Source organism: Eretmochelys imbricata, chromosome 22 (genome assembly GCF_965152235.1).
Source record: "Eretmochelys imbricata isolate rEreImb1 chromosome 22, rEreImb1.hap1, whole genome shotgun sequence".
Lineage (NCBI taxonomy): Eukaryota > Metazoa > Chordata > Testudines > Cheloniidae > Eretmochelys > Eretmochelys imbricata.
In genome coordinates, this window is record NC_135593.1 from 2,561,577 (window position 1) to 2,583,900 (window position 22,324).

Consider the following 22,324-nt stretch of genomic DNA (forward strand, 5'->3'; position numbering starts at 1 on the left):
TCACTACCCATCCTTCCTTTCTCAAACGGATTAGGTGCAAAAGTAACAATTTTAAAAAGGCACCAAGAGATAGGACCAACAGTCCCAAAGGCAAAGCACTTTCACCCAGCGTAGGGGTGAAGTTTCACGCTATCTTGGAGTGAGTTCTTTCAGATCAAGCACATTGTGCAAAAAGCCATTCTCTGTGTGCCCTCTTTATACCCCTTCCCTCTTGGGAAGAATATCAGATGACACTACTGACACAACTTTTCAAAGTGTGTAAGGCTTTGTAAAGTGATTTAGGCGTTCCTGTGCTTAGCGTCACCCCAACATCTAACTGATTTAGGAGCTTAAATGGCATTTTCAAAAGGCATTTTAGGAACTTAGGAATCTAAATGCCATTGACTGTCTCCCAAACCTGTGTTCTAGACTCTGGCACAAAAGATCCCAGAGTAACATGTTCACACTTGGGAGTCTAAAGTTAGGCCAGGCCAGATTTTCTAAGGTGCCTAAAGATGAAGCTAGGTGTCCAGTGGGTTTTACAAAGTCATATGCATAAGTTAGTCCCATAGCTCCCATTAGAGTCAATGGGAGTCAAGCTACAAACTTATTCAGGTGTGTCTGAACATCCCAGGAGGTGCCTATGTGTATTTTTGGGCACCTCAATACCTTTGGTAATATGCCGCCTAGGGTATGATCTTGGCATTTGGGGATATATTTGGTTAGAGCAGGGCACGGAACAAAGTCCAGTCATGCATTGCAACTTCATCTGCATTTGGTTCTAGATAACAATGTGGGACCCTTCCATTTCTTGCCAGAATCAATGTTGCTTCGCACTTGGCAGCAATACCGATTCATAAGGAATTTTCTCTTTGGTGCTAAGTCCCCTGCTGGTTTTCTGCAGCATTCCAAACTCTTCTACAAAGGCTGTAAGTGGAAATGCATGGAAAGCCCCTGGGCAAGCCTCGCTGCGGCTGCGGCTGCATGTTTGAAGGGTGGTGTTGGATGTGAGCTCTGCAGCACACTCACCTGCTGGCTGTCTTGGTAAGGGGGAGGGGGCACACTCTGTGTGGCCATCATTGTCAGAGCTGGTGCTGGGGAGACATGTTGCATCATGGGATTGATTCACATCTAGAACCTGTTGATGGGAGAAAGTTCAGCTTGATTAACCAAAAGATGAGACACTGCCTGCTCCCGAGCGAATGCCGCTGACCATTGCTGCACTGGTCCTGCCAATGGGCTCAGCCTGCTGAGTCATTTCCCTCCGTGGCCCCTACAAATGAGCTCCTGCCATTAGAATTACTCAGACTCAAATCAGTTCGGTGGTGATGGCTGCCTTTGGTTGTGGTTTGAGGTGGCATAGTTGTGCTAACTGTACAAATCCGAAACCCTGACTCCAAGACACACTATGAAAACACAAATCCATCTCCTCACTATTCAGGGGGTGGTCATGTTGCCAACGGAAACTGGGTGAGAGGGGGGATGTCCTGAAATATTTCAAGCTTGTGATCAGCTCAGGCCCCTGGCCTGAAATATTAGTCAGAAGTAGAGGAACGAGCATTGCTATTGTTCATTGTCAGTTGCCAATGTCCTCAGTGCTGTGAAGCAAAGGAAAGGCATGGCTTCTGCTTGAAAAAGCTGACAATCTGATTCAGACACGGGAGCAGAGGTCCACTCCAGAGTCCAGTGGCTAGCAGGAGTTCACTCAGAAGATGATCAGTGATCATGGCTTTTTCTTTTCTCTGCTTCTGCATGGCCATTGAAATTGTCCTGGCAATAGCATGTGTAAAACACAGAAAACCATGAGTCCTGGGGTTTTCCACAGAGCCAAGAAACTTCTCAAGTGCATGTTAGAGGAGGTGCTGGGTTCATCTTAGAAACTCCTGAGTTTTCGTAATTACCTGTATTTGGAGCTCTGAAACTCAGCCTTCCTCTCCTCCAGGCAGCCTGGGAACTCTCACTGGCCTTTCAGACATTGCAGATGGGAGTTCTCAAAGGCGCTGGGAGCAGAAGGAGCTTTTCAGCTGATGCTGCAGGTAATGGAGAAGCTGTGTATTTGAAAGCTCATACAAACTCTTGCTTTATTGTGTGAGTAAACAAATACGAAGCCATTGCATCAACCAACTTTACTGTACTTTTAAAAATATTTCTATAGCTTCATGCACATTCTCCCCACAGGTAGGCGCCATTTATCTCGTGCCATATCAGCCTGGGACTAACATTAGTCACAGTGCAACTTGCAACAATATATTTGAAAATCTGTCAAGAGGACAGAAGAGTACAGGGTCACCAATTAGTCAAACATTGAATGACTAAGTCAGTTTCAATTTCATCTGCTGTCTTCTGATTCAAAACCTTCCCAAACATATACAATTATAGTATTAAAAAATAACCCCAAACAATGCTAAATCTAGGAGATTTACTGCTTTAGGCAAACTGAAAAATCGCTCTACCTTTTTACCTATCATCATGTAATAGACATATAGAGACGACATTCTTTGCTCCCCAGGTAACCGTTCTGCCTGTGGGATGAAAACAATTATGAGCCTAACTGCAAGTGAGGGAAATATTGAGAGGAAGTGGTCCTGTTAACAAGAGAAATTGTTTTCAGACTAGAAACACAAGATATCATTTTGCATAAACCCACTCTCTCATAGGCCCAAACACGCAAAAAATGCAGGAAAAAATCTTGAAGCATTTTGCAAAAATATGTTTTCCACAATTTCTCAGAGTCCTATTCCTAACATCCCAGAGGCAGCAGAAACATTAATTTTTGTGGTAACTTCTTCACTGAATTTCACAGAGTTATGCAGGAGATAACTGCTGTCTCTATAGAATCATAGAATATCAGGGTTGGAAGGGACCTCTGGAGGTCATCTAGTCCAACCCCCTGCTCAAAGCAGGACCGATCCCCAATTAAATCACCCCAGCCAGGGCTTTGTCAAGCCTGACCTTAAAAACTTCTAAAGAAGGAGATTCCACCACCTCCCTAGGTAACGCATTCCAGTATTTCACCAACCTCCTAGTGAAAAAGCTTTTCCTAATATCCAACCTAAATCTCCCCCACTGCAACTTGAGACCATTACTCCTTGTTCTGTCATCTGCTATCACTGAGAACAGTCTAGAGCCATCCTCTTTGGAACCCCCTTTCAAGTAGTTGAAAGCCGCAATCAAATCCCCCCTCATTCTTCTCTTCCGTAGACTAAACATCCCCAGTTCCCTCAGCCTCTCCTCGTAAGTCATGTGTTCCAGTCCCCTAATCATTTTTGTTGCCCTCCGCTGGACTCTTTCCAATTTTTCCACATCCTTCTTGTAGTGTGGGGCCCAAAACTGGACACACTACTCCAGATGAGGCCTCACTAGTGTCGAATAGAGGGGAACAATCATGACCCTCGATCTGCTGGCAATGCCCCTACTTATACAGCCCAAAATGCCATTGGCCTTCTTGGCAACAAGGGCACACTGTTGACTCATATCCAGCTTCTCGTCCACTGTCACCCCTAGGACCTTTTCTGCAACTGCTGCCTAGCCATTCAGTCCCTAGTCTGTAGTGGTGCATTGGATTCTTCTGTCCTAAGTGCAGGACTCTGCACTTGTCCTTGTTGAACCTCATCAGATTTCTTTTGGCCCAATCCTCCAATTTGTCTAGGTCCCTCTGTATCCTATCTCTACACTCCAGCGTATCTACCTCTCCTCCTAGTTTAGTTTCATCTGCAAACTTGCTGAGGGTGCAATCCACACCACCCTCCAGATCATTTATGAAGATATTGAACAAAACCGGCCCCAGGACCAACCCTTGGGGCACTCCACTTGATACGAGCTGCCAACTAGACATGGAGCCATTGATCACTACCCGTTGAGCCTGACAATCTAGCCATCTTTCTATCCACCTTATAGTCCAATACTAGTTTACTTTAAATAACTCTGAAGAAAGAATGCTGGAGTTTGATCAGCAGTGTTCTGTCTTCCAACAGAGCTTCTCCAATTTCGTCATTTAGGGGGGCAACAATCTTGGACTAAATTCATCCCTCCAGACCAAATCAATGGAGCAGCCCTGGGGTGGGACCAATTGTGGCCTCTTGTGCTGATGCCATTGCAGTATCACAGCTTGTTGTCATGCACTGACTGTGACGTCACCAAGTCAGCATTATGACTTGAATAAATAATCCTAGAGGAAGGGAAATCAGGTTGGCAGAGAGCAGACACTTAGTTATTTTTTGATAATGAACAAAAGCCATGGAGGGAAAGCCTCCAAGCTTGTGGACAGTACATAGTTATTTGTTGAAGTGTAAAACCTTCAAAAGATTTCACCATTGCAATAGTCTGGCCTGACTCATAAATGATCTGGAAAAAGGAGTAAAGAGTGAGGTGGCAACATTTGCAAAATTACTCAAGATAGTTAAGTCCAGAGCAGACTGCAGATCTCACAGAACTGGGTGATTTGGCGACAAAGTAGCAGATGAAATTCAATGTTGATAAATGCAAAGTAATGAACATTGGAAAACATAATCCAACCATACATACAAAATGATGGGGGTCTAAATTCGCTAATACCAATCAAGAAAGAGATCGTGGAGTCATTGTGAATAATTTTCTGAAAACATCCGCTCAATGTGCAGCAGCCATCAAAAAAGCGAACGGAATGTTAGGAACCATGAGGAAAGGGATCGATAACAAGACACAAAATATCCTAATGCCTCTAGGGGCAGGAATCACTTGATGGCCTGTTCTGTTAATTCCCTCTGAGGCACCTGGCACTGGCCCCTGTCGGAAGACAAAATACTGGGCTAGATGAATCATTGGTCTGACCCAGTCTGGCCATTATTATGTTCTCTATATAAATCCATAGTACACCCACATCTTGAATACTGTGTGAAGATCTGGTTGCCCCATCTCAAAAGATATATTAGAAGTGGAAAAGGTTCAGAGAATGGAAATAAAATGATTAGGGGTATGGAACAGCTTCCGTAAGAGGAGAGATTAAAAAGACTGCGACCTTCCAGCTTGGAAAAGAGACGACTAAGGGGGGGAATATGACAGAGGTCTATAAAAGCATGTACAGAAGGTAAATAAGGAAGTATCAGCAAAAAGAACAGGAGGACTTGTGGCACCTTAGAGACTAACACATTTATTTGAGCATAAGCTTTCGTGAGCTACAGCTCACTTCAAGCTTATGCTCAAATAAATGTGTTAGTCTCTAAGGTGCCACGAGTCCTTTTCTTTTTGCGAATACAGACTAACACGGCTGCTATTCTGAAATCAATAACAGGGTTCATAAAAGAGCCAGATAAGTTCAAGAGCTTGAGAGGTCCATCAACGGCTGTTAGCCAGGAGGGGCAGGGATTCAACACTCTGCTGTGTCCCTAGCCTCTGTTTGCCAGAAGCTGGGAGTCAACGACAGGGGATGGATCACTCATTTGCCCTGTTCTGTTCATTCTCTCTAAAGCATCTGGCTTTGGCCACTGTCGGAAGACAGGATCCTGGGCTAGCTGGACCATTGCTCTGACCCGATATGGGTATTCTTATGACTGTTATTTGCCTGACCCAGAGTGACCACCTGCACATAGAGGGGCACAATACTCCCTTCTGTAGCGTCCTATGCAGGGTTCCCAGAATGAGTCAGATCAATGGAAAAAATAACAGTGTTCAGTGCCTTGTAGATCTAATTGGCAAAGGGCAGAGGCAATGCACACAGTCAATGCTCTGTTAGGGATGTTCAGAAATAGTGACGAGGAAGACAGCAAAGAACTAAATTTGTAAGAAAAAAGAGAGCAACAGCAAAATACACAGATCTTGGCAGGTTCCAAAGAAAGAACAGGGCATACCTAGGAGTCAGAAGTACCACTGAGGCACAGAATGGCTTCTGTAGGCTCCGAAGTAATTCAGTACTGAGTCTGGGCAACATCCCTACATGTGCTTCAAGACCAAAAGGATCCTATAAGAATTAAATGTAAGTTGGTGTCCCTTCTGGGGACCCAGTGCCCATTTAATTCAGTGAAAATATTTCCATTGACTTCCATGGGCTTTGGATCAAGCCCTTGTTCTGGAACAAGTCAAGGAAAGTGAATCCTATTTATCATCATCAGGGCACATGCAGCAGGCTGAGAGCACAAGCTATGGATGCAGAAGGAGATAGTGAAGGATGAACAAATGTATCAGGACAGAGGAGAAGAAGAGAATTTGTAATCATTCCCTGCAGAATGCCAGAGAACATCTACAAAGAAATCAAAGACACAATGTGTCAAGGTGATGGGTGGCCCTAGGGACTATTGCCAGGCTGTTCTCACCTGCACTAGGGTCAGGGCAGAGAATTCACTCCCCAGTGCCTCTATTCTCAGGGACACTCAGTGGGAGCTAAGTGCTGTTGAGGGCTGTGAGAACAAAAACTTGCTGGAAGTTGAAACTATAAGACACTCTGCCTTGTGTGGGCTTTAACTAGCTCTAAAGTCTATAGGGTAGCAAACAGACTTATGGTAATGGGCAGCCTCCTCATCCAGAAGGTAGAGAATCGGGCAGAGGAATCTTGAATCTACCTCTTGTTAAGAGGAATGAATTGTACATGACTGTGGAAATAATTCATAGGCTTGCTAGCAGTGACCATTAATTTAGCATTATATGAACTGAGAACACCGGACAATAAGAGCAACTAGAAAATAAGAGGGAAAAATAAAGCTAGCCTCATTCATAAATAAGGGAGCAAGCAATATCAGCAATGGCTCTGAGATGGCCAAATATGGAGGTACGGAATCTAAAAATAATGTATTCCAAAAAGAAAGACTGAGAGGAAGGATGGACTCAGGGTGGGTGTTCCCTCTCATTTTGCCCACCCATGTGCGGAAGGAACTGTGTTATGTGCACCGATGTGGAGGTGATGTGTGACACATCACCTTCAAATTAGTGCACATAACACAATTCATGTGGTGGGGGTGGGGCGGGCTGTGCCTGGGTCCCTGCTGCCCTGGCTCGGGCTGGGTTTGGGCTGGGCCGCCCCAGCCCTGGCAGGTTGGGTTCCCTGCGTGCCTGCATGGCTCTAAATAGGCTGCTGCACAGACACGTGGCCACGCAGCTTACAGGGAACTTAACTCAGGGTTCAGGCCCTGGACTGGGCCTCAGGAGATACAATACTTGTGTCACCTTAAGCAAGTCACCTAGACAGAGATTTTCAAAGGCAGGACTGGCATGGAGGCACCTAACTGCACTCTGTGCCTTTGAAAATCTCCTCCTTAAATTCTCTGGGTGACAGTTCCTCAACTCGAAAATAAGGGTAACAAAACTTCCTTTCTCCCATGCTTTATCTGTCCTGTCTCTATGGCAGCAGTTTTCAAACTTTAGCAACCCGAGGACCCCCATTTTGATTTAAAATTTTCTGTGGACCTCCAAGACCCAAGCTCAGCCCCAGGGCCCACCCCTAATCCACCCCTTCCCCCAAGGCCCCATCCTCGCCCACCTCTTCACACTCCCCTCCACCCTCTGCCCCTCCTCTTCCCTGCCTCTTTCCGCCCCCTCCCCCAAGCACGCCCGGTCCCCGCTCCTCCCGCTCCTTCCCAGTGCCTCCTGCACATCCCTGAACAGCTGTTCCCCGGCATACAGGAGGCACTGGGAGGGAGGGGGATGAGTTGAGGGAGGGAGGAGGAGGATCCGATCAGCAGGGCTGGCGGACCCTCTGGAGTACCCTTGTGGACCCCCAGGGGTCTGCAGACCCCAGTTTAAGAAACGCTGCTCCATGGGCTTTTGGGCAGGGGCTGTCTTTTGCTAAGGGTTAATTCCACTGTGCCTGAAAGGCACATCCTCAAACACTTGAATTAGTGATGGACTATCCCTCCAAGCACAATAAACAAAGTCCAACTGTGAACTCTCAAGGCACCAGGCCTAGCCAAAGTAAGGGAGAGCTACATCCTCCTGCTAGCATGGAGCAGCATTTAGGTTGGGTCAAGGACTCTTCCAGATGTGTGTGCTGCATTCTCCACTTGGGGGCCTTGGAGCTCTTTGTAGCTTACATATTTGCAGTGGTAGAGAGGGCGGGGAGGAAGGTCTGAAAACATAAGTTTATTCTCGAGATTTTCCAGACCAGCAGTGGGGTTAGCTTTGATGCAGTAAAAGCCTGGGCAGGATTTTGTCTGCAAAAGAGAACCAAAATCAGAACTAGTTTAGTTCCAGGTTCCACTGTCTCCAACCCCAAAAGTTCAGAAGGAAAGAGGGTTTGGGAAAGGTATTTCTGGGTTCAGTCCTCTGGTTAGTACTGTGCTAAAACATCCCTTCCTACAAGCCCATAGGTGGAGTCCTAATGGAAGGAGCTCATGTCCTCCGCACTCGGGTTTCTAGACAGGAAGTTTATGGATAGCTATATTGATTGAGTTCTGATGCAGTTTCCTTTTAGATGCAAAGGTAAAACTATAGGTGAAGAACAGAAGTTGAACTCTTTGGAAAACTGTTTCATTGGAGCTCCTGCCTGGCATGGCTTCAGACCCATCCCTCAGGTGCTCAGATACCATGATGGAGGATGCAATATAGGAATGTAGGCAGACAGGCAGACTCTGGGCAACAGGTGTTGGAGTAGGACGACAGGAAAATGTTAAAGATTGTCGGTGTCTACCTGTGAATTTGGGGACAGGCCTGGTAGTGCAGAAATATGTTCCAGATGACTAGGACCTTCAAGGTAACTGGGAAACTTCCTTCTATAGGGAACCCTTGGCCAGCAACAAGAGATCCCAGCTTTGAAGGAGCACAGAATGCAATGAGATCCCTAAGGAGTTTTCAAGAAGTGGAGAAGCCTGGTCAAGGAAAGCACCTAAGTTAACACTGCTGCTGACCCTCTGAAAATGCTCCTGGGAGAGAGCTGAGGAATACAACCAAACGCAATCATGAGAACTCTGCCATTCTTCTTGCAAGAAACTCCTGTTTAGTTCATCAGATAAGTGTCCTGACCTCTCTCCTTTTCCAGAATGCTACATTTTGTTCATAAGAGTCTAAGACCTGGCTGGAAGAGGCATGATCTCAGACTGGCTGCTCAAAGAGGCTCTGCCTTTTGCATTGCAATGGCTGCCCAGCAGTTTGTGTCTGAATCTCTGAGCTACATTTTCAGCATATTAATGATGTTGTAGAAGCAAAATCCCCTGCATCCCCCTGGAAAAGTGCTTCTCCCTCCTCTGCTGTCAATATATGGAATTTTCCAAACAAGATACAGCCTTCCCTCTGTAAGGTGCAGGGTCTGACTGAGCTCTCCCCTGCCATCGGTTGATGAACTGAGGGAAAAGACTATATTTGCATAGACACACCTACTCTGCTAGATGCTCAGCAGACAGACCTGCTTTGCCAAAATGTTCAATTTTGGCTGTTTGGGGCCACCAGGAGACAAGGAACAAGTGTTCCTGTCTACTGCTATGGACTGTGTTTAAAGAACCCTAGATACTATTTATCCCTCCACCTTCAGTGTTTAAAGGTAAAGCTGGTCAGACTCACTTTAAAGTCCTTACTCCTACCAGCGATCACCAGAGCTGTAATCATGGCTGAGCAGGTCTAGGGGGTGGAACTTTAGACCTGGTGTGGAGACAGTGTTGAGTGTAAGACAATGCGGAGGATGCGACAGCAGTGAAGTTCCCCACTACCTGCTGAAATCACCAAGAACGGGGCTCAGTGGTGGAACCTCACAATGTGGCAGCATATGTAAAAGCAGAAGTGGCAGAGACAGCAGTGAGGAGCAGCAAAGGCAGCTGCAGCAAGCAGTGGCAGAGACAACAGTGACAGCCATGGTGAGCCATGGCAGCAACCCTACCCTCTTCAGGAATGGGAGGTGAACCCACATGAACGCACCCTGAAGTCTGTGACATGGCTGACTTCAGACAACCAGCCATGAGAACGGTGCAGCAGAGGGAAAGGGAGTGGCATGTTAAAGGGACATTCATCTTTTGGACTTTCGCACACTGAGACCATGGACACTGCCGAAGCTATTGTGGGGCAGGTGTTTACTTATGGTCTGCACACTTTTGACGCACTGTGGAGTTCCCTCTCCCTCTTTATAATAGATTTATTTTGTTCCACACAGAATCAGTGCTTGTGAGTGGACAAGTATTGCCTCTAAGAAGCACCTTAGGGTAGCAGTTAGTTTTCCCAGATTTCTGGGTGAGGCTTGAGCCGATTGTTTTTAATGTCAAGAGGAGCCCGTAGATACTGATCCAGTCCTTGTTGCTGCTGACATTCCTGGCAGACGAGTTACGCCCCTAAATGCGCACACTTACATTCTTATACACTTGTGCACACACACACACACACAACTGAGACTGTGCTTCACATATCCCTCCCAGCCCCCTCAAGCACAAGAGGACTGGAAAAAAATTTTTCAGACCCTATCCATATCCCGGAGGAGTCACTGCTGAGTGGCAGACAGAACTCTCCCACTCTCTGCTGCTGGCTGCAGCCCCAGGAGAAGGTGTGGGGAAGGAGACCAGGAGTTGTTGGAGCAAAATACATTTTTTTAATTACAAAGATTCTTTCAAGCCCAGATTAACCATGAACTAAACATTTTCTTCAAGGGGGCTTCCTAATTTTCTCACTTTGTGAAAGTGTCAAATATCACCAGCGATGATGAGCACTGTGAATATCTGCTGGAAACTCTGCGTAAAGAGCTGCACAAGGAAAGCCATTTGAAGATCACAAGTTTATGGATCCTACAAAACCTCTAAGGAAGGAGATTCCACCACCTCCCTAGGTAACCCATTCCAGTGCTTCACCACCCTCCTAGTGAAAAAGTTTCCCCTAATATCCAACCAGGACCTCCCCCACTGCAACCCGAGACTATTGCTCCTTGTTCTGTCATCTGCCACCACTGAGAACAGCCGAGTTCTATCCTCTTTGGAGCCCCCCTCACTCTTCTCTTCTGCAGAGTAAATAAGCCCACTTCCCTCAGCCTCTCTTCGTAAGTTATGTGCCCCAGCCCCCTGATCATTTTCATTGCCCTCCGCTGGACTCTTTCCTTTCTGTAGTGGGGGGCACAAAACTGGACACAGTACTCCAGATGTGGCCTCACCAGTGCTGAATAGAAGGGAATAATCACTTCCCTTGATCTGCCGGCAACGCTCCAATATGCCATTAGCCTTCTTGGCAACAAGGGCATACTATTGATTCATATCCAGCTTCTCATCCACTGTAATCCCCAGGTCCTTTTCTGCAGAACTACTGCTTAGCCAATCGGTCCCCAGCCTGTAGCGGTGCATGGGATTCTTCCGTCCTAAGTGAAGGACGTTGCACTTGTCCTTGTTGAACCTCGTCTGATTTCTTTTGGCCCAATCCTCCAATTTGTCTTGGTCACTCTGGATTCTATCACTCCCCTCCAGTGTATCTACCTCTTCCCCCAGTTTAGTGTCATCCACAAACTTGCTGAGAGTGGAATCCATCCCATCATCCAGATCATTAATGAAGATGTTGAACAAAACCGGCCCCAGGACGACCCCGGGGCACTCCTCTTGATACTGGCTGCCAACTAGACATTGAGCCATTGATCACTACCCGTTGAGCCCGACGATCTAGCCAGCTTTCTATCCACCTTATTGTCCATTCATCCAAGCCATACTTCTTTAACTTGCTAGCAAGAATACTGTGGGAGACCGTATCCAAAGCTTTGCTAAAGTCAAGGTTTATCACGTCCACCAGTTTCCCGATATCCACAGAGACAGTTATCTCATCATAGAAGGCAATCAGGTTGGTCAGGCATGACTTGCCCTTGGTGAATCCATGTTGATTGTTCCTGATCACCTTCCTCTCCTCCAAGTGCTTCAAAATGGTTTCCTTGAGGACCTGCTCCATGATTTTCCCAGGGACAGAGGTGAGGCTGACTGGTCTGTAGTTCCCCAGATTCTCCTTCTTCCCTCTTTTAAAGATGGACACTATATTTGCCTTTTTCCAGTCGTCCAGGACCTCCCCCACTCTCCACGAGTTTTCAAAGATAATGGCCAATGGCTCTGCAATCACATCAGCCAACTCCCTCAGCACCCACGGATGCATTGCATCCAGACTTGTGCATCTCCATGTTTTCTAAATAGTCCTTAAGCTGTTCTTTCACCACTGAGGGCTGCTCACCTCCTCCCCATACCGTGCTGCCCAGGGCAGCAGTCTGGGAGCTGACCTTGTCTGTGAAGACGGGGGCAAAAAAAGCTTCCCTGATATCTGTTGGAAGACTACTACTGCAAAACATAATATGTCCTGTAAATTTTTAGTGTGAGTAGGGGACAACTTTCTGATTCAGATTGTTGAGGAAACAACTTCAGGGACATTCATTTTGCATCTGGTTTTGACCAGCAGGGATGAATTAGTTGTGAACGTGAAGGGGGTCCAGAACTTGAGAGGAAGTGATCATGATCTGATAGAATTCAAGATCCTAAGGAAAGGAAGACACGAGGACAGCAAAATGAGGACACTGGACTTCAGAAAGGTGGATTTCAATCAACTCAGAGAAATAGTAGGCAAGGTCCCAGGGAAAGACCAAATAGGAAGAAAATGAGTCAAAGGGGGCTGGCAGTTCCTAAAGATGTAATACTAGAGGCTCAATATAAAGCTATTCCAGCATACAAGAAAGATAAGAAGAACCACAGGGGGGGTCAATGTGGCTGCACAAGGAGCTTTTTAGCTATCTAAAAAACATACATACAGGAAATGGAGGGGGGGTATATCACAAAGGAAGAATACATGGGAATAGCATGAGCGTGTGAGAAGAAAATCAGGAAGGCCAAGGCAAGGAATGTGTTACAGCTGACAAGAAATGTGAGAGATGACAAGAAGGGGTTGTGTGTGTGTATATATATGTCAGACAAAAAAGAAAGATCATGAACACTGTCGGTCCACTGCTCAGTGGAGAAGGTGAGCTGGGAACGGAAGATGATAGGAAGGAAGAGCTGCTCAAGGCCTACTTTGCTTCAGTCTTCTCACAAAAAGTAACATTTGATCAGATGACTAGCAAAGTTACCATAGACAACAAAGGGGAAGGGATGCAGAGATCTGATCAATTTGAATGAATTCAAATCAGCAGGGCCTCATGCTATTCACCCCAGGGTACTGAAGGAATTCGCTGAAGGGTACTGAAGAAATCTCAGAGCCACTGGCAATAATATTTACAAACTCATAGATGACAGGAGAGGTCCTGGAAGACTGGAGAAGGGCTACCATAGTGCCTATCTTTAAAAAAGGGGAAAAGGAGGAGCTGGGGAACTATAGACCAGTCAGCCTCACCTTGATACCTGGAAAGCTACTAGAACAATGTATAAAGCATTCAATTTGTGAGTACCTGGAAGATGACAAGGTAATCATTAACAGCCAGCATGGATTTAACTCATCGGGATGGTTACAGGGACAAACCATCCCGATGAGTCGAAAGAATAGTAAATATGGCAGGCGACCAGCTTGGCTTAATGGTGAAATCCTAGCGGATCTTAAACATAAAAAAGAAGCTTACAAGAAGTGGAAGGTTGGACATATGACCAGGGAAGAGTATAAAAATATTGCTCGGGCATGTAGGAATCATATCAGGAGGGCCAAATCGCACCTGGAGCTGAAGCTAGCAAGAGATGTCAAGAGTAACAAGAAGGGTTTCTTCAGGTATGTTGGCAACAAGAAGAAAGCCAAGGAAAGTGTGGGCCCCTTACTGAATGAGGGAGGCAACCTAGTGACAGAGGATGTGGAAAAAGCTAATGTACTCAATGCTTTTTTTGCCTCTGTTTTCACTAACAAGGTCAGCTCCCAGACTGCTGCGCTGGGCATCACAAAATGGGGAAGAGATGGCCAGCCCTCTGTGGAGATAGAGGTGGTTAGGGACTATTTAGAAAAGCTGGACGTGCACAAGTCCATGGGGCCGGACGAGTTGCATCCGAGAGTGCTGAAGGAATTGGCGGCTGTGATTGCAGAGCCATTGGCCATTATCTTTGAAAACTCGTGGCGAACCGGGGAAGTCCCGGGTGACTGGAAAAAGGCTAATGTAGTGCCAATCTTTAAAAAAGGGAAGAAGGAGGATCCTGGGAACTACAGGCCAGTCAGCCTCACCTCAGTCCCTGGAAAAATCATGGAGCAGGTCCTCAAAGAATCAATCCTGAAGCACTTGCATGAGAGGAAAGTGATCAGGAACAGCCAGCATGGATTCACCAAGGAAAGGTCATGCCTGACTAATCTAATCACCTTTTATGATGAGATTACTGGTTCTGTGGATGAAGGGAAAGCAGTGGATGTATTGTTTCTTGACTTTAGCAAAGCTTTTGACACGGTCTCCCACAGTATTCTTGTCAGGAAGTTAAGGAAGTATGGGCTGGATGAATGGACTATAAGGTGGGTAGAAAGCTGGCTAGATTGTCGGGCTCAACGGGTAGTGATCAACGACTCCATGTCTAGTTGGCAGCCGGTATCAAGTGGAGTGCCCCAAGGGTCGGTCCTGGGGCCGGTTTTGTTCAATATCTTCATAAATGATCTGGAGGATGGTGTGGATTGCACTCTCAGCAAATTTGCGGATGATACTAAACTGGGAGGAGTGGTAGATACGCTGGAGGGCAGGGATAGGATACAGAGGGACCTAGACAAATTGGAGGATTGGGCCAAAAGAAATCTGATGAGGTTCAATAAGGATAAGTGCAGGGTCCTGCACTTAGGATGGAAGAATCCAATACACCGCTACAGACTAGGGACCGAATGGCTAGGCAGCAGTTCTGCGGAAAAGGACCTAGGGGTGACAGTGGACGAGAAGCTGGATATGAGTCAACAGTGTACCCTTGTTGCCAAGAAGGCCAATGGCATTTTGGGATGTATAAGTAGGGGCATAGCGAGCAGATCGAGGGACGTGATCGTTCCCCTTTATTCGACATTGGTGAGGCCTCATCTGGAGTACTGTGTCCAGTTTTGGGCCCCACACTACAAGAAGGATGTGGATAAATTGGAAAGAGTCCAGCGAAGGGCAACAAAAATGATTAGGGGTCTAGAACACATGAGTTATGAGGAGAGGCTGAGGGAGCTGGGATTGTTTAGTCTGCGGAAGAGAAGAATGAGGGGGATTTGATAGCTGCTTTCAACTATCTGAAAGGGGGTTCCAAAGAGGATGGCTCTAGACTGTTCTCAATGGTAGCAGATGACAGAACGAGGAGTAATGGTCTCAAGTTGCAGTGGGGGAGGTTTAGATTGGATATTAGGAAAAACTTTTTCACTAAGAGGGTGGTGAAACACTGGAATGCGTTACCTAGGGAGGTGGTAGAATCTCCTTCCTTAGAGGTTTTTAAGGTCAGGCTTGACAAAGCCCTGGCTGGGATGATTTAACTGGGAATTGGTCCTGCTTCGAGCAGGGGGTTGGACTAGATGACCTTCTGGGGTCCCTTCCAACCCTGATATTCTATGATTCTATGATTCTATGATTTAGGTCAAGAACAAATCATGCCAAACCCAGCCTGATTTCCTTCTTTGGCAAGGTAACTGGTTTGGTGGTTAGGAGGAATTTGGTGGATATAATATACCTGGCCTTCAGCAAGGCTTTTGACACAGTCCCAGATGACATTCTGATAAGTAAGCTGGAGAACTGTGGGCTCGGTGGAACTACCATTAAGTGGATACATAACTGGTTAAACAACTGCAAACAAAGAGTAACTATTAATGGAATGTCAGATTGGAGGGAGGTCTCAAGTGGGGTTTCACAACGATCTGTTCTGGGTCTGGTGTTGTTTAACATCTTTATTAATGACCTGGATGTAGGAATAGACACACACTGATCAAATGTGCAGAGGACACAAAGCTGCCAATACCTTGGAGGATCGAGCTAAAATTCAAAGGGATCTTGATAAATTAGAGAGCTGGGCTATAGACAACAAAATGAAATTCAACACAATAAATGTAAGGTGCTACATTTAGGGAAGAAAAACCAAATGCACAAATACAGAATGGCAGATAACTGGCTTGGCAGTAGCACTGCTGAGACAGATCTGGGAGTTGTGGTGGATCACAACCTCAACATGAGTCAACAGCTGTTGCAAAGAAAGCAAATGCAGTTGAAGGTTTCATTAACAGGGGTATAGCATGCAAGTCCTGGGAGGTGATAGTAGTGCTCTACTCGGTCGGTTAGAGTAGAGTGGTGAGACCTCAGCTGGAGTACTATGTCCAGTTTTGGTCACCACTTTATAGAGAGGATGTGGAGAAATTGGAAAGGATCCAGAGGTGAGCGACAAGGATGATCAAAGGGATGGAATGCAAGCCGTACGAGCAAAGGCTGAGGGAACTGGAGGAGCTTGGAAAAAGAGGAGTTTGGAAAAGGGGAGATTAAGGGGGGAGATGATAGCAGTCTTCAAATACTTGGAAGGCTGAAAAAGATGGAGAAAAGTTGTTCTCTTTTCCCACAGAGGACAGGACAAGAGGCAATGGATTCAAACTACAGCATAAAAGGTTTAGATTAAATTTCAGGAAAAACTTCTGAACTGTAAGAACAGGAGGACAATGGGACAGACTGCCTAGGGAGGTTGTGGAAGCTCCTTCACTGGAGGTTTTTAAAAGGAGGCTGGATAGCCGTCTGCCTTGGATGGGTTAGACACAACAAATCCTGCATTTTGGCAGGGAGTTAGACTAGATGACCCTTGCAGTCCCTTCTAACCCTGTGATTCCATGATTCTAACTTGAGTTAAAACTCATGCGTTGCCCCTAACTCAAGTCCCATTCACCCAAAAAAACCCTTCGCTCTAGTTGGCTGGACCAAGAGGAGGCTAAAACTTGGGTGATCACATGTTAACTACTAAGATGACCACTCTGCAGTGTGGACGCACGCTACCGGCAATTGAGTGCCACTGCTTCTCCAGTACCTTCCCACAATTTCCCTCATGTGCCCAGAAAAGACAGACAAGTTCTCCCACAATTCATTGGGGAAGAATTAATGGAACAGCTAAGTTTATTACAGTGCTAAGAACACTGGGATGTGCCCCCAGAAATCTTAGTGCCACATGATTAGGGGACTGGAGCACATGAGTTATGAGGAGAGGCTGAGGGAACTGGGATTGTTTAGTCTGCAGAAGAGAAGAATGAGGGGGGATTTGATAGCTGCTTTCAACTACCTGAAAGGGGGTTCCAAAGAGGATGGCTCTAGACTGTTCTCAATGGTAGCAGATGACAGAACGAGGAGTAATGGTCTCAAGTTGCAGTGGGGGAGGTTTAGGTTGGATATTAGGAAAAACTTTTTCACTAGGAGGGTGGTGAAACACTGGAATGCGTTACCTAGAGTGGTGGTGGAATCTCCTTCCTTAGAAGTTTTTAAGGTCAGGCTTGACAAAGCCCTGGCTGGGATGATTTAACTGGGAATTGGTCCTGCTTCGAGCAGGGGGTTGGACTAGATGACCTTCAGGGGTCCCTTCCAACCCTGATATTCTATGATTCTATGATTCTATGAGTAAGTGCAATGCCAGGATGGACACAGAAATGTCAGTGTTATTGTGCAGTATGCCGGCTCTCACTTAGGCTAGAATAACTTGAGAGGAGTAATTTGAGTGTAGAAAGCTTGAATGAACAGGAAGACAGACCCAAAATCTATGACATTACAAACACCTAAAACAATAATAACAGACATGTTAATATAACTGTTTGCTCTGAAACAAATGACACCGTGAGGTCAAGATTCTAACCTAAGATAACTGCAATATGTCCTAGGGGAAATGAGCTTCTGTACAATGTCTAGTGGCTCTCATGAAGCTGAGATAAATGGCTGATAATCACTAGGCAGAGATTTCAAATGTCTTCAGCAGCCCATAAAAAGTCATGTTGTATTTGAGGCCATGTTTACGCTACAGGGAATATAGCTGCATAGCTCTAGTGCCACCGTTATGCTGCTTTCAGAGTAACAGCCGTGTTAGTCTGTATTCGCAAAAAGAAAAGGAGTCCTTGTGGCACCTTAGAGACTAACCAATTTATTTGAGCATGAGCTTTCGTGAGCTACAGCTCACTTCATCAGATGCATACCGTGCTGCAGTTTCCACGGTATGCATCTGATGAAGTGAGCTGTAGCTCACGAAAGCTCATGCTCAAATAAATTGGTTAGTCTCTAAGGTGCCACAAGGACTCCTTTTCTTTTTGCGTTATGCTGCTGTAACCCCATAGTGAGATGCAGACCACAGAGATAGAAAGGAACTCCACCTCTCAAGGAGATGGTAGCTTGGCTGATGGAAGCATTCTTCTGTCAACCAACCTGTGTCTACACTAGGGATTAAGTTGGCATAGCTATGGCATGCAGGAATATGGATTTTTTCACACCCAAGTGCCGTAGCTCTGTCAATCTAAGTTTTAAGTGTAGACCAGGCCTAAGTGTCTGCTATAGAGCTGCTACTAGATACAGCTGGTTCCACACAACGTCTGCAAACACACAAAATACAGTGATTCTACATAATGTTAAAGTATTATTGGCAAGGAAAGAAGCATGACAGACAGTCCTTGATTGTTTTGGGCAAGGAAGGTAAAACTCTAGGCACAATTACATCTTAAACTATTCTGCCTTATTAACCAATGACCCATCGGAATGCGGGAAGATGTCCTTTCTCAAACCAAAAAAGGGGAAGGAAGGTTATATGCAAGGAAATATCTTGCATCATGTGGAAGTAAAACTACAGCTCTTGTATTTGGGTTATGGAAAACACCTAGTGAACTCCAGAAGCATCCGGTTTATAGTCATTATTTTCTTCATTGTTTTCCATTTTGTTATACTGTGAAATAGCATGAGAAAAACTTAGTTACTTACAAGGAGAACCTGTTGCTCTGAATGTTAAGATTTCTACATTAAAACTTAGATTTCAGCTGAATAAACACCAATATTCTTATCTCCGAGGATTAATAATGATAGTTGATGCCATTTGCATTAACACTGATGCTTAATACCAATAGTGCTGTTGCCAGCTCTGTGGATAGCAAATATAAATAGAAGGAATAGTGATGTTGCATGGCAGCATGTAAAGTGTAGCACAGAAACCTTGTGCTGGCAAATGAAATATTTCCATTACTAACAGAGAGAAAAAAAGAGATTTGGGAGAATTAATAACTGAGATTCCTTAGCTTCAAATTGCACTGGTTGCTTTCAGAGGTGTAAGGAGTCCTCGTGAATCATTACCAAGGATGCATCACTTTAAAATATTTTAAAACAAACCCACCCGGCCATTAAGTGGATAATGTCAGATTTCTCAAGAGATATGCTAACTCCACTGACTCCCTCATGGATTAAACCTTCCAACTGGAGCCAGAACATTAACAGTCCCGCTGCAATGCTTTGTAACAGCCATCCCTGCTAGAGAAAGGTGAACAGTTCAGGGCTTTAACTCTCTAGACATATGGGTGAGAGGCTAGAAAAAACCCTACAGAGAATTAATTTTGCTGGGGGAGGGGAATCTCTGCAGAACAGTTGCTCAGCCGGAGTCCACTGTTCACAGTGGAAGAGAGAGTATACCCCTAGAATTAGTTTTATTGTAAATGTTGTAAATGAACCCCATTTATTTTATTGTAAATGATCATCTGTGTACAAGTGGCTACTTTACATGCTGCTGGTTTCCTTTCTGCATATTTGCAGAAGGTGGCAGTGTGGAGCATTATTTAACTGTGTTATATAATATAACCTGTTTACTAAAACATGTAGTCAGTTGTCTGCTTTTGATGTGTTTAGATCATTGGACTTATAGTCAAACATAAAACAAATAAAAATGAGAGACAGCTGTTGCTGATAGTGTTATATTTATCTTTGTGAAACAAACTTATTCAGCAACCATAAATATTCCAGGAAGAGTGTTTAGTTTGCTGGAAAGATATGGACAGTTCCCTCTCAATGGGAACCTACAGCTATGAATCTTGAAATAATGGTGTAAACCTGTCACAAATTTCATGTAACTCTGTGGATTTATCTGAAGAAAAACACACACGATCTGCTCTGCAAAATCCATGAAGGGCTATAAATAGCTGAGTTGACTAGCACAGCATTTTGTGGCTCAGTCTGACTCGTGGCAGTCATCAGTCAGCCCCTCTACTGAATGGCACTGCCTTCTGTTCTTTCTCACCTCAGTGTGTCAGAGAAAGCCTGTTTCCTCAGTCAGATAGATTGATGTAATGAACCCATCCCATGCTGAAGGTACAAATAAAATGCTATAGTTTAAGAATAAATGCAGGAATATTCAATCAACACCATGTCAAACACTAAAAGATTCAAAGGCCACAAAACTAAAGACCAAGCCCTACCTCCTCAGTACCTTCCCCACCCACATGCCTAGCAGCATGCCCCTGAGGTCAGCAAACTCAGGATCTGTTGGCTAAAAGCCTCCAGTAAGAACTTGCTGAACTGTCCCAAGTGGAGCACATTCAGGAAGCGTGTGGTTGAGCCTCTCAGCTGATCTCAACCACCAGAGGATAAAATGATGACAGAGACCTCGCAGGAAAGGTGCCTAGATCAAGGACAGAATAGCACCTGGACACTAATCAGAAGCCAGTACGGAGCACACACATGTGGAACCTGCTCCCAGTAGGCAAGTGAACATCCACATTCTGCACCAACTGAAGATCCTGAGTGGTCTTCAACTGTAGCCCAAAGATGGGCACATTCTGGTACTCCAGTGTGGAGATAACAATGGCGTGGATACTGCAGTGCTGAACTCCACATCGGAAAGCAAAAGCCCCAACCTTCTTGCAATGAACAGGTGGAAAGACATAGTCTGGGCTACTGCTGCTATCTGATCGTGAAGTAGCAGGAGATGGGAGAAATCCAAGTGAGGCAGCTGAGTAACAAATGGCAGACAAAACTTGCTCAGATATCATCTCCACCATTTGCTCTAGTTGTTTGTCTCAGGCCACCAAAATTACCTGTGTCTTATTCGCACTGACCCTCCGCCCCATGTCCAACCTTTGGCTTAGGTAGACACTGGAAATCTATCAACTGTACCATCAGGGACTGAATAAACAGAGACAGAACTGTGTATCATCTACATATGGAAGGAACCACCTCACTTCTACCCTTTTGGCCTCATAGGCACATCAGATAGAGTGACAGGGTGGGGATGTGGGTGTCAAAACAATTGTATAAACCCCCACATGAGAAGTGCCTTGGGCTCAGATGAAGGAATGCCCCCAAATTACCCTCTGTGTCCTCTGCAAGAGAAAATGTCTCCATCCATCTCTTTGAGTGTCAACAATTGTTCACATCAAAAAGAAAATGCTGTGATATAAACACCAGCCTACACAAGGCCTCCCACTGCTCCTAACAGGTGCTCCAGCCACAGCAGGAGGATTTAGAAAATCCTCAATTATTTCCACTTCCTGCGATTTTATGTCTCATGTAAAAATCTTTAGGGTGAAAAGAGCTATGGACATATCATAGAATCATAGAAGATTAGGATTGGAAGAGACCTCAGGAGGTCATCTAGTCCAACCCCCTGCTCAAAGCAGGACCAACACCAACTAAATCATCTCAGCCAGGGCTTTGTCAAGCCTGACCTTAAAAACCTCTAAGGATGGAAATTCCACCACCTCCCTAAGTAACCCATTCCAGTGCTTCAACACCCTCCTAGTGAAATAGTGTTTCCTAATATACAACCTAGACCTCCCCCACTGCAACTTGAGACCATTACTCCTTGTTCTGTCATCTGCTACCACTGAGAACAGTCTAGTTCCATCCTCTTTGGAACCACCTCTCAGGTAGTTGAAAGCAGCTATCAAATCCCCCCTCACTCTTCTCTTCTGCAGACTAAACAATCCCAGTTCATTCAGGCTCTCCTCGTAAGTCATGTGCCTCAGACTCCTGATCATTTTTGTTGCCCTCTGCTGGACGCTCTCCAACTTGTCCACAACCTTTCTCCAGTGGAGGGCCCAAACTGGACGCAATACTCCAGGTGTGGCCTCACCAGTGCCGAATAGAGGGGAATAATCACTTCCCTCGATCTGCTGGCAATGCTCCTACTAATGCAGCCCAATATGCCATTAGCCTTCTTGGCAACAAGGGAACACTGCTGACATCCACCTTCTCGTCCACTGTAATTCCCAGGTCCTTTTCTGCAGAACTGCTGCTTAGCCAGTCAGTCCTCAGCCTGTAGCGGTGGATGGGATTCTTCCTTCCTAAGTGCAGGACTCTGCACTTGTCCTTGTTGAACCTCATCAGGTTTCTTTTGGCCCAATCCTTCAATTTGTCTAGGTACCTCTGGACACTATCCCTACCCTCCAGCGTATCTACCTCTCCCCGCAGCTTAGTGTCATCTGTGAACTTGCTGAGGGTGCAATTAATCCAATCATCCAGATCATTAATGAAGATGTTGAACAAAACCAGCCACAGGGCCAACCCCTGGGGTACTCCACTTGATACCGTCTGCCAACTAGACATCGAGCTGTTGATCAATAC

The 22,324-nt window shown here is 45.6% G+C and overlaps 1 protein-coding gene across 4 annotated transcripts in view; it reads right to left on the minus strand.

Moving 5' to 3' along the window:
• The window catches only part of PKNOX2 (PBX/knotted 1 homeobox 2), a 330,589-nt gene extending 329,494 nt beyond the window's left edge, over positions 1 to 1,095 (minus strand). For all 4 annotated transcript variants that reach the window (XM_077839828.1, XM_077839827.1, XM_077839826.1 and 1 more), the window contains exon 1: positions 1,009 to 1,095. In XM_077839828.1, the coding sequence (XP_077695954.1) occupies positions 1,009 to 1,095 (87 nt within the window). The remainder of the gene's footprint in view (positions 1 to 1,008) is intronic.
• Between the last annotated feature and the right edge of the window lie 21,229 nt (positions 1,096 to 22,324).